This window comes from Vigna unguiculata, chromosome 5 (genome assembly GCF_004118075.2).
Source record: "Vigna unguiculata cultivar IT97K-499-35 chromosome 5, ASM411807v1, whole genome shotgun sequence".
Classification (NCBI taxonomy): Eukaryota; Viridiplantae; Streptophyta; class Magnoliopsida; order Fabales; family Fabaceae; genus Vigna; species Vigna unguiculata.
In genome coordinates this window covers 34,601,660-34,612,199 of record NC_040283.1, presented here as the reverse complement: position 1 = coordinate 34,612,199, position 10,540 = coordinate 34,601,660, and the positions used below count along the sequence as shown (strand labels likewise).

At 31.2% G+C, this 10,540-nt stretch overlaps 1 protein-coding gene across 1 annotated transcript; it reads left to right on the top strand.

The window, feature by feature from the left end:
• The first annotated feature begins 6,080 nt into the window (after nucleotides 1-6,080).
• On the top strand, nucleotides 6,081-9,587 carry LOC114184651. The gene is made up of 4 exons (XM_028071967.1): nucleotides 6,081-6,535; nucleotides 6,689-7,074; nucleotides 8,085-8,169; nucleotides 9,476-9,587. Exons 1-4 carry the CDS (start codon nucleotides 6,081-6,083, stop codon nucleotides 9,585-9,587), a joined length of 1,038 nt encoding a protein of 345 aa, XP_027927768.1.
• Nucleotides 9,588-10,540: the final 953 nt, after the last annotated feature.

Sequence of the window (10,540 nt, the reverse complement as noted above, 5' to 3'; positions counted from 1 at the left end):
CCTAAGATGCCTACTTCCTCTGTGGAATGTCCTATCAATCTCAAGGTCAAATGGTTGTAATTCACTTGGGTTTCCCCTAGTCATGCACCAAAAAACATTAATTCTAGTGATATTGGCATAACATAGGGTATAACTACAAGTATACTCAAACGAACTCCAAATGAATTGAAAATTGGTAGGATATTCCTTTGAGTGGTCAAACAGAAGCACAAAAAAAATCAGATCAAAACTCAAAGCACAAGTATTTTTAAAATTTTTTCAAAAGTGGAAAAAATGAAGAAAAATCACAAAAAACATTGCTGAAATGTAGAAAATGGCATTTTCTGGAGAATCTGAGTTTGCAAACCGACAATGAGGGTTCCAACAAGGTAGGAAATCAAATTCCACCCGAAATGCATATAAAATATTAGTGATTCTGATAACCAGAGCAAAAGTTATGGTCCTCTGAAGTTTCACTAAAAATTAGTCCAAATTATTTTTGAATCTCTCAACTCAGACCATACCAACTGCTCCAACTATTTTTCACATCAAGTTCAATGTCTTAGAAGTGGGGGGAAAAATTTCAAGTCAAAAAAAGCACCGTAGCTACCAGAACAAAAATCCAGAAGTTAAATGCCAGATTCGGACACTATTCATGCACTATTCACTACACTAGATGAAACTATTCATGCGCGCCGCGCCACTATTCACTACACTACACAGAAACACACAAGAATGGAAACAGGCATTGAACTTAACAAAACATTAACATCACAATGAACATATACCAACTCAACCACACTTGAACTACACACACCAAAACACGAAACACAAACACACTGAAAATTTTACTTTGAACTAAACGATTGGTCCCCGGCAATGGCGCCAAATTTGATAGAGGTCGTATCCCACCAAATTAAAATAGAATAAATGCAGTATATGAAAGTGAACCAAGTCGTCTCCCAATAACCAATATTTTTATTCAAAGCTTCAATTTCCAGATGAACACAACAATACAACACATAGGGGAGGTTTGGCAGGCAAATTCAGAATGCTAATCAACAAATTAATTGAATGCGAAGAGTGATTAAAACCGTATTGACATCCTTGATTCAAACGCAATTTTTCTTATCATAGAGCACCAAATTAACACCTCTGCCTTCTCTCAATCTACTAGATAATAATCCACTAAGCGAAAATCACAATCTAGCTTCATTATGCAATTAAGCAATGCACATATCCTTAAATTCGTGACAGCCAAGTTACATAAATTAAGCATGAACATAACTTAACCCAAACACATGCAATTACTCTGTAAATTAAGCACAAACAGATTCATCACAATGCATTCCCAAATTAGAACAAAGAGACATGACAGATTTCACAAGCAAGCACAACCTCAAAGCTTCATTGCATTTTTCATCAAGGAGTCAATACGCGAAATTAGCTAGACATGGAAATGAGCAATTAGACACCACAATTCTGGAATCACAAAAACAGAATCAAAAACCCCTAACTTATGAAATCTGAAAAACGCAAATTAAGAGCAAAAAGAAAGATTTCAAAGCTTCAATGTAATGCAAAACGGTGCTATCATATATAAATGCGAAAACCCCATTAATGGGTGTTGTTCCAAGTGTATAAAACCCACAAAACGAACTGCTCAAGCAAGAAAACGAATTCAAAACGTAAAACCCTCAATGGGTGCTGTCAAATATGCACAAAAACAGTAAAAATGAGCCAAAAACGCGAAAAACCGCAAGGGGCACCTCCATGGAAGCTTGGAGAACGAAAATGGAGGTTTTGAAGAGAGATTGAAGATGAAGGAGCGGCTGGTGCCTTCATGCAGACCTAAAACTCGTGGTCACCTCACCCTACCCTTCATTATTTACGAAACTGCCATTATGAGAAGTAGAATTACAAAAATGCCACTCTGGGCGTCAAATGTTGGCTCATTCACTCTGCTGACGTGGAAATGACATGAAAATGATGTGGAAATGATGTGGCAACTCTCTTCAACTGAATATTGATGTTCAAGCTCCAAAATTGCTTCACCCCAAATGCCTAAAAATAATTAAAAACAAAAATTAGGCCAAATAATGTGAAATTAGTCCAAATTCAGAATAGTGGCCCAGTAAAGCCCAACAGATGAAAAACACTCTAAAGATGAACAATTAAGCATTGAACAACTGTCTAATGGGTACACAAAGGCCAGTGGAATGGAAGAAAATAATGACTCATCACAAAGTCAAGAGAGATAACCATGAGTAATTTTGTTTCTAATATACTTGTCTCTCATTCTCATATGTCAATTTCATTGACATTTTTACTAAAAACTTTAAATATAAAAATTTAATTGTCAGGATGCATTGGAAAAGGGAATAATTTATGCATAGTAGATTGTGACAGAACACTAGTTTGATTTTTAACATATTTCCATAATAGTGCACCTCCATCCAAGGTTAAAACATAACCATAACTAGTAGTTGATTTTATCACCAAAATTAATATCCAATTTACATTATCATTCAATCATCTCAAGAAATTAGACATATTATCATAACTAGAAGAAACACAAATAATATTATCACTTTATGGCAAAACAGTGAGGTATATATTCATTCACTTTATAATATATAACCAAGATATTTTTATTAACAGGTATGTTAACCATTGTCAGACACCTCCACACTTTGAAATATTTTAAATGTGGTTCTTTTTTCTTTCATAACTCACAACAAGTTTTATCAGAATCTTTTGTGTTCAAAATATGGTAAGCAGGAAATAAAATTTCACCCTATGTAATTTTATAGGCAAAGACAAGCTAGAACTTGTAGAATAACATTTACCATATTAAAGCATTTTTTTTCTTTCACTGCACCATTATATTAACACCATACACTATATGAAGTTGTTACTTAATGAATAATACAATGAGTTCACACAAAACACTCATTTATAAATACATGTATCATCACTTCTTTGATTAATTAATTTTGCACCTCAAAATTTTATAATTTGAATGGTCTCTAACCAAATTCTTCAACAATTATAATAATAGCATGTCATATAACATAGCTTTAGACATCAAAAAATTATTCAAAGAGCAGTAAATTCATTTATCCATAATTTCATTTATTGTTACCAATAGAAGTAACCACAATTGTACACATAAACTTTGAGGCTTAGTTGAAACTGATTTAATTATAACCATAACAAATACTTTAGTTGATAAAATGTGTTTTCAGTCTTCAGCTCTATATTGTTTTTAATTTTAGAATTGAATACAAACGAGTAATCAAAAATAGAAATAAAGGGACATTTTCTCTCTAAGAATGTTAGAATTTCATTACTCAAATAATACTAGTAATAAGCAAAATATGAAATAATATAATAATAATTATTAGAGCAATAATAATAATAACATGTATATGAATCAAAGAATATTAATCAGAGATATAATACTATTAATAATAAAATTAGTATAATAATAATAAATAATGGAGAAAAATAAATGAGGTAAGGAGTAGAAATAGCCTGGGTTCAGACATGTATAGCGCTATCCTTAGAGAAAAAACACGCCTATTGCACAAGGCTAAACAAATACACAATCATATGTGTTTCAAATCATATGCGTTTCTCTCCCAAGATACAACAACCCGTTAGATCGATCGAGTGCAGCAAAGGATCTCCAAACCTTATGAACATCATTGTCTTAAAGATAATATAGAGAAGAAAAGAAGAACATTTTTTAGAAAACTCTAGTGTTTGTTGTCTCTGTTGTTGTATTTTTCTTCATGCACCTAGGTGGTATTTATATGTAGAAAAGGGAGACAAAGGAGCAAATTATAATAAGAATATAGCTGTTAGTCATAAAAAACATTAACCCATAAATTAAAGGTCTATAAAAATATGAGTAAGAGTAAATTTTTAATTTTAATTATTTATTTTTTAAATTATATTAAAGTATTTCTAACAAACATATCCATTGGTCCTTTTCTTCCACCGCTATTTATCCCTTCTATAACATGCATAAATTTTATAATGCAATAATATACAATTTATTAATATCATATTATTTATAAATGTTTTATTGTATTAGAAATAATGACAGTCATAAATAAATATATATATATATATATATATATATATATATATATAGAATAATAATAATAATAATTAATAAGTACTATAATGATGATAATAAACATTTAAATAAAATGATAAAAATATAAAGAATAAAGAAATTAAGATAAATTTTATAGAAAAAAAATAATGAAGAAAATTTATATATATATATATATATATATATATATATATATATATATATATATATATATATATATATATATATATATATTCTGATAGGTTTTAGCTTCAAGATGTTTATTAAATAAACATACGTAGAATATTAATATATATATATATATATATATTATATATATATATATATATATATATATATATATATATATATATATATATATATGAGTTTTAATCCTTTTATATAGGATGCAGGGAATATAATGATAGCATTCTTATTTGGCTAATCACATTGAACGTCGTTGGATAAAGCTTAAGTACATAACGTCAAAACATTAAATGCTTAGAGCTTTGGATAAATGGAGATAAACCAAATCTGAAAAAAAAAATCTAAAAGAAATTGAATGCAAAAGTATATCTATATATGTATGTATAGATTTAGATGTCTATAAATAGCAAAGATTCCAAGTTAAAAGAAAAAAAAAAGACACTAAGAGTGAAAGGAAGCAATACAGAGAAGTAAATGATAAAAACAATGAAGGCGTTAAAAAAAAGAGTGCTAACAGTGCGAGTGTATCAAAAAGAGAAACGTGCATTTATCTTTTTCAATCTTTGAGGTAAGGGGAGGAGACATTTAATGTTCTATCTTTTGACTTTTTTTTTTTCTTATCTCCTCATAACTATTTTTATATTTACATTTCAATGAAGTATCCCTAACCTCATTCTAATTTATATTTAGTTCTCGTTCTCATTTATTTATTTATATTCATCTCCGGTTGTGCACTGGTCCTATTTATTCAATTTATATTTACTCTCATTTATTTATTTATATTTATTTCCTGTTACGTACTGATCCTTTTTATCTATTTTAATTATTTATTGATCCTATCTATTTATTTATATAATTATATGGTTTAATATTGAAATAAAATTTATGATAAATAAAGATTTGATTATTGTAGTTGGAGGTATGACCTTGGGGATTTAAACAAGTTAGTATTACTCAAGATGAGATGTTCTTGAATTACTTAGTTGGTCATGAGCTATTTATCCTGACTAGTCACTACAAAATTAATCAATATCTATAAAGTATAATAAAATCCAGTTTTATGGATTTGAGAGAATTTTCATTTCATTTTATCTTATTATGATATACTGTATTTTTTTTGTGATATTTGTCTCACTTCCCTAATTTATGATTGTGTGTGAAACACAAAAATTTTATAACCTTATCATAGATGGTTGCCCCCAACATGCCTAATCCCTTCTTCGTCGACATTGTGGCTATTTTTCTGGGGAATGCATGGCAAACCAATGCAGTGAATAATTTTGTAACATTTCAGGGAACGGAAAACTCTACCATCACTTTTCTCTATGCTCCAAATACGCTGATTGTCATCGAAGGACAAATCGTAGTTACCTTTTCTTTACCCCTAACAGTCCAAGTGAACCCTATCCATAACCTTTTCCCTCCACTTGTTTGAAAACCAGTATATGAGAGAAAAAATGTAAATAAATAACACTCCTTCCTGTTCTAGTGTAGGAAATATAAGATGTACTACACGGTGTAGATATAAGATGCATACAGTAGTGTAAATATGTGTGTGTATATATATATATATATGTGTGTGTGTGTGTGTGTGTGTGTGTGAATATTTTAAGTATAACTAGATATCATCGTATAATTTTGCCTTTAAATTTTATAAGTATATTGTAGGAAATAATAATAATTAAATAAATAGAAATTTTATTATCGTCACAATAGATGGTATTAGAGCAACGTTTCATGTGAGATCTTTGAAATGTGCTCATTTTTTTACTAACTCTTTCGATTCTAGATGGCAAACATTAGGAGGAACAATGAATTAATTGAAGCAATGCAAGTTACCCGAGACATGGCTGCTGCTCTAATGAGGAATCAAAGACCTGATGGAAACCCTGAATCACAAGGTTTAGCTGAATTTTGGAGAAACAAACCTCCACAATTTTCTAGAGGATATGATCAAGAAAAGGCTGAATTATGGATTAAGGAGATGGAGAAAATATTTCGAGTTATGAATTGTGCTGACAACCAAAAGGTAAATTATGTTGTATTTATGTTAATAGGAGAAGCTGAATATTGGTGGGATGGTACCAGGAGATTACTTGAAGGAGGAAGAATAATTATTACCTTGGATGTATTTAGAACAAAGTTTTTAGAAAAATATTTCCCTAATGATGTGAGGAGAGCAAAAGAAATAGAGTTTATGCAGTTGAAGCAAGGAAGTATGACAGTAAGGGAATACACTTCCAAGTTTGAAGAATTAGGATAATACTCTACCTTCTTTTATCACCCAGAGGAAAGGATGAAATGTATAAAATTTGAACATGGGCTTAGGCATGAATTAATAAAAGCAATAGGAATACTAGAAATTGCTGATTTTCCTATGCTTATTCACAAGTGTAGATTTTTGGAAGATTTTGAGAACAACCAAGATATCAAACCAAAGTATTTTGGACCCCAAATAAATAAAAATAAACGTATTGAGGGAAAACCTTACAATCGCCCACAATGGAGGACCCAATCCAACCAATCTTCATCAGGAAATTCTAGTAGACCTGTATATGATCATATCAAATGCTTTAAATGCGGACAAGGTCATCCTACTAAAGATTGTCATCTTAAGGGACCAATCTGTTTCAAGTGCGGGAAACTTGGTCACCTATTCTCTGAGTGTGGACAACAAAAGCCACATTTCAATCCAGTTGCAACCAAGACAAGACCTACCACAACAGGAAGAGTTTACACCATGACTGGAGCTGAAGTTGCTGAAAACAATGATCTAATTAAAGGTATGTGTTTTATTAAAGGAAAAACTTTAAATGTACTGTATGACTCAAGTGCAACTCACTCATTCATTTCCAATTATTGTGTTCAACATCTTAATATGTCGACCTCTTTTCTAAAATCTAGTTTGGTCGTTTCCACTCCCACAAATGACTCGATAATTACCAATAGAGTTTGTTTAGATTGTCCATTGTTCATTGAGAATAGAAAATTCCTTGTAAATTTAATATGTCTACCTTTATCTCAATTAGATGTAATCTTAGGTATGGACTGGTTATCTTCCAATCAAGTCCTTTTGAATTGTGCTAAGAAATCAGTGATATTTTCAAACTCTAAGAATCTTCTAAAATCACCTACCAATTCGAAAAGTGAACCTTTAAGGAGTGAAATTCAAGGGTACTTGTTATTATCTTCTATGGTAATAAAAGAGGAAGTTGAGTTGAAAAATATAACAGTTGTTCAAAATTTTCCTGAAGTCTTTCCCAATGATATTCTTGGTTTACCACCCAATAGAGAAATTGAATTTTCAATAAATTTGATGTCTGGAACTGGACCAATATTTATAGTACCATATAGAATGTCACCCTCTGAATTAGCATAACTGAAGAAATAATTGGAAGAGTTACTTGAAAAACAGTTCATTTGTCCTAGTGTGTCACTTGGGGAGCCTGGGTTTTACTAGTTAAGAAGAAAGATGGAAGTTTTAGGTTATGTGTAGATTACCATCAATTAAATAAATTTACTATAAAGAATTAATACCCTCTTCCTAGAATAGATGACTTGATGGGCCAATTACGAGGAGCCTCTATATTTTCTAAGATAGATTTAAGGTCGGGATATCATCAAATTAGAGTAAAAGTAGAAGGTATACAAAAAACTACTTTCAGAACTAGGTATGGCCTTTATGAATATCAAGTGATGCCTTTTGGTGTGACCAATGCTCCTGCAGTATTTATGGATTATATGAATAGGATCTTCCATCCATTTTTAGATCAATTTGTGGTTGTTTTTATAGATGACATTCTTACTTATTCCAAGACTTTTGAGGAATATGAGGAACACCTTCGGCTTGTCTTGCAAATCTTGAGAGAAAAGAAATTGTATGCTAAATTGTCTAAGTGTGAATTCTAGTTAGAGAAAGTAAAATTCTTAGGACATGTGATTTCCAATAAGGGAGTGTCACTGGATCCGACCAAAGTAGAAGGAGTTTTACAATGGGAACCACCAAAAACAGTGACTGAGATTCACAGTTTTCTCGATTTGGCAGGATATTATAGAAGATTCATTGAGGGATTTTCTAAAATAGCTTTGCCTTTAACCCAACTCACCAAAAAGGGACAACCTTTTGTGTGGACAGAAAAATGTGAGGATAGTTTTCAAGAACTCAAGAAAAGATTAACCACTTCTCTTGTTTTAGCATTACCCGATCCTACTAGACACTTTGTTATATTTGTGATGCTTCCAAAATGGGATTAGGTTGTGTTCTTATGCAAGATAGAAGGGTAGTGGCATATGCTTCTAGACAATTAAGAACACATGAAAAAAATTACCCAACCCATGATTCGAAACTAGCTGCCATTGTTTTTGCACTTAAGATATGGAGACATTATGTTTATAGTGGAAAGTTTGAAGTTTTTAGTGATCATAAGAATCTCAAATACTTGTTTGATCAAAAGGAATTAAATATGAGACAAAGGAGATGGATGGAATTTCTGAAAGATTATGATTTTGAATTACAGTACCATCCAGGTAAGGCAAATGTAGTGGCAGATGCTTTAAGCAGAAAATCTTTACATATCTCCTCACTAATGATTCATGAGATGAATTTGTTAGAAAAATTTAGAGACATGAATTTGTCGGTCACCCTAAGTCATGATAAAATGCAATTAAACTCCATTCGGATCATTAACAATTTACAAAAACAAATTCATGAGGCACATGAAAGTGATGAGTTCATTCAAAAGAAAAAGAAATTGATAGGACAAAAAGATGGAGAAAATTTTGGCATAGATAGGACAAGAACTTTGAAATTTAAGGATAGGATGTGTGTACCCAACAATGAAGAAATTAAGAAAATGATTATAGAGGAAGCACATAAAAGCAAATTAAGCATGCATCTGAGCACCACAAAAATGTATCAAGATCTCAAAAAAAATTATTGGCAGCCCAAAATGAGAAGGGAAGTGGCACAATATATAGCAAAATTTTTAGTTTGTCAAAAAACAAAAATAGAACACCAAAAACCAACATGAATGCTACAATCCTTAGATATACCTGAATGGAAATGGGATAGTATAGCAATGGATTTTGTAGTTGGCTTGCCACAAACCATTCAAAAATTGATTCCATATGGGTTATCGTGGATAGATTAACAAATTATGCTCACTTCTTACCCATTAACATCAGGTATTCATTGGAGAAATTGACTGAATTGTACATAAGAGAAATTGTGAGGTTGCATGGAGTTCCAACAAGTATTGTGTCTGATAGGGATCCTAGATTTACTTCTAAGTTTTGAGGAAGCTTACATCAGGCCTTGAGGACTAAACTCCATCTTAGCTCAACATATCATCCCCAAACTGATGGACAATCAGAAAAAATAATCAAATCTTTGGAAGATTTACTAAAAGCTTGTGTATTAGAAGATTTTGGTAGTTGGGATCGATGCCTGCCTTTGATTGAGTTCACCTATAATAATAGTTTTCATTCTAGCATAGGTACGACACCCTATGAGGCATTATATGGGAGAAAATGTAGAACACCTTTGTGTTGGTTTGAGACTGGTGAAAATTTAGTATTAGGTCCTGACATGATTCAACAGACAACAGAGACAATCAAAATGATCAGGGACAAATTGAGAGCAACTCAAAGTAGACAGAAAAGTTATGTTGACAAGAAAAGACGACCTCTTGAATTTCTAAAAGGTGATCATGTATTCTTGAAAGTAACACCAACCACTGGAATTGGTAGAGTGATGAAATCAAAGAAACTCACTCCCCGGTTCATTGGTCCTTACCAAATTCTTAAAAAAATAGGTCTTGTTGCTTATCAAATTTGTTTACCCCCGTTCCTTTTCAACCTTCATAATGTCTTTCATGTATCTCAATTAAGAAAATATATTTCTGATCTGTCTCATGTGATAAGCCTTGATACAGTACAATTAAAGAATAACCTTACATTTGACGCAATGTCTATACAGATTTTGGACAACAAGGTCAAGGAACTAAGAAGCAAACAAATTCCTTTAGTAAAAGTTGTTTGGAATGAAACTACTGGAGATACCACATAGGAATTGGAAAAAAAAAATAAGAGGAATTTATCCTCATTTGTTTTAGTAAATAAAAGCAAAATTTCGAGGACGAAATTTTTGTAAGAAGGGAAGAATTGTAACATGCATAAATTTTATAATGCAATAATACACAATTTATTAATATCACATTATTTATAAATGTTTATTTTATTAGAAATAAT

Bases quoted from the DNA above. Each gene is read 5' to 3' on its own strand.
- LOC114184651 (XM_028071967.1), top strand. From the start codon at position 6,081: ATGGCAAACATTAGGAGGAACAATGAATTAATTGAAGCAATGCAAGTT. The intron at 7,075-8,084 runs GTATGTGTTTTA...TTGTTTTTATAG, and splicing joins AAACAATGATCTAATTAAAG to ATGACATTCTTACTTATTCC. The intron at 8,170-9,475 runs GTATGCTAAATT...CATTAACATCAG, and splicing joins ATCTTGAGAGAAAAGAAATT to GTATTCATTGGAGAAATTGA.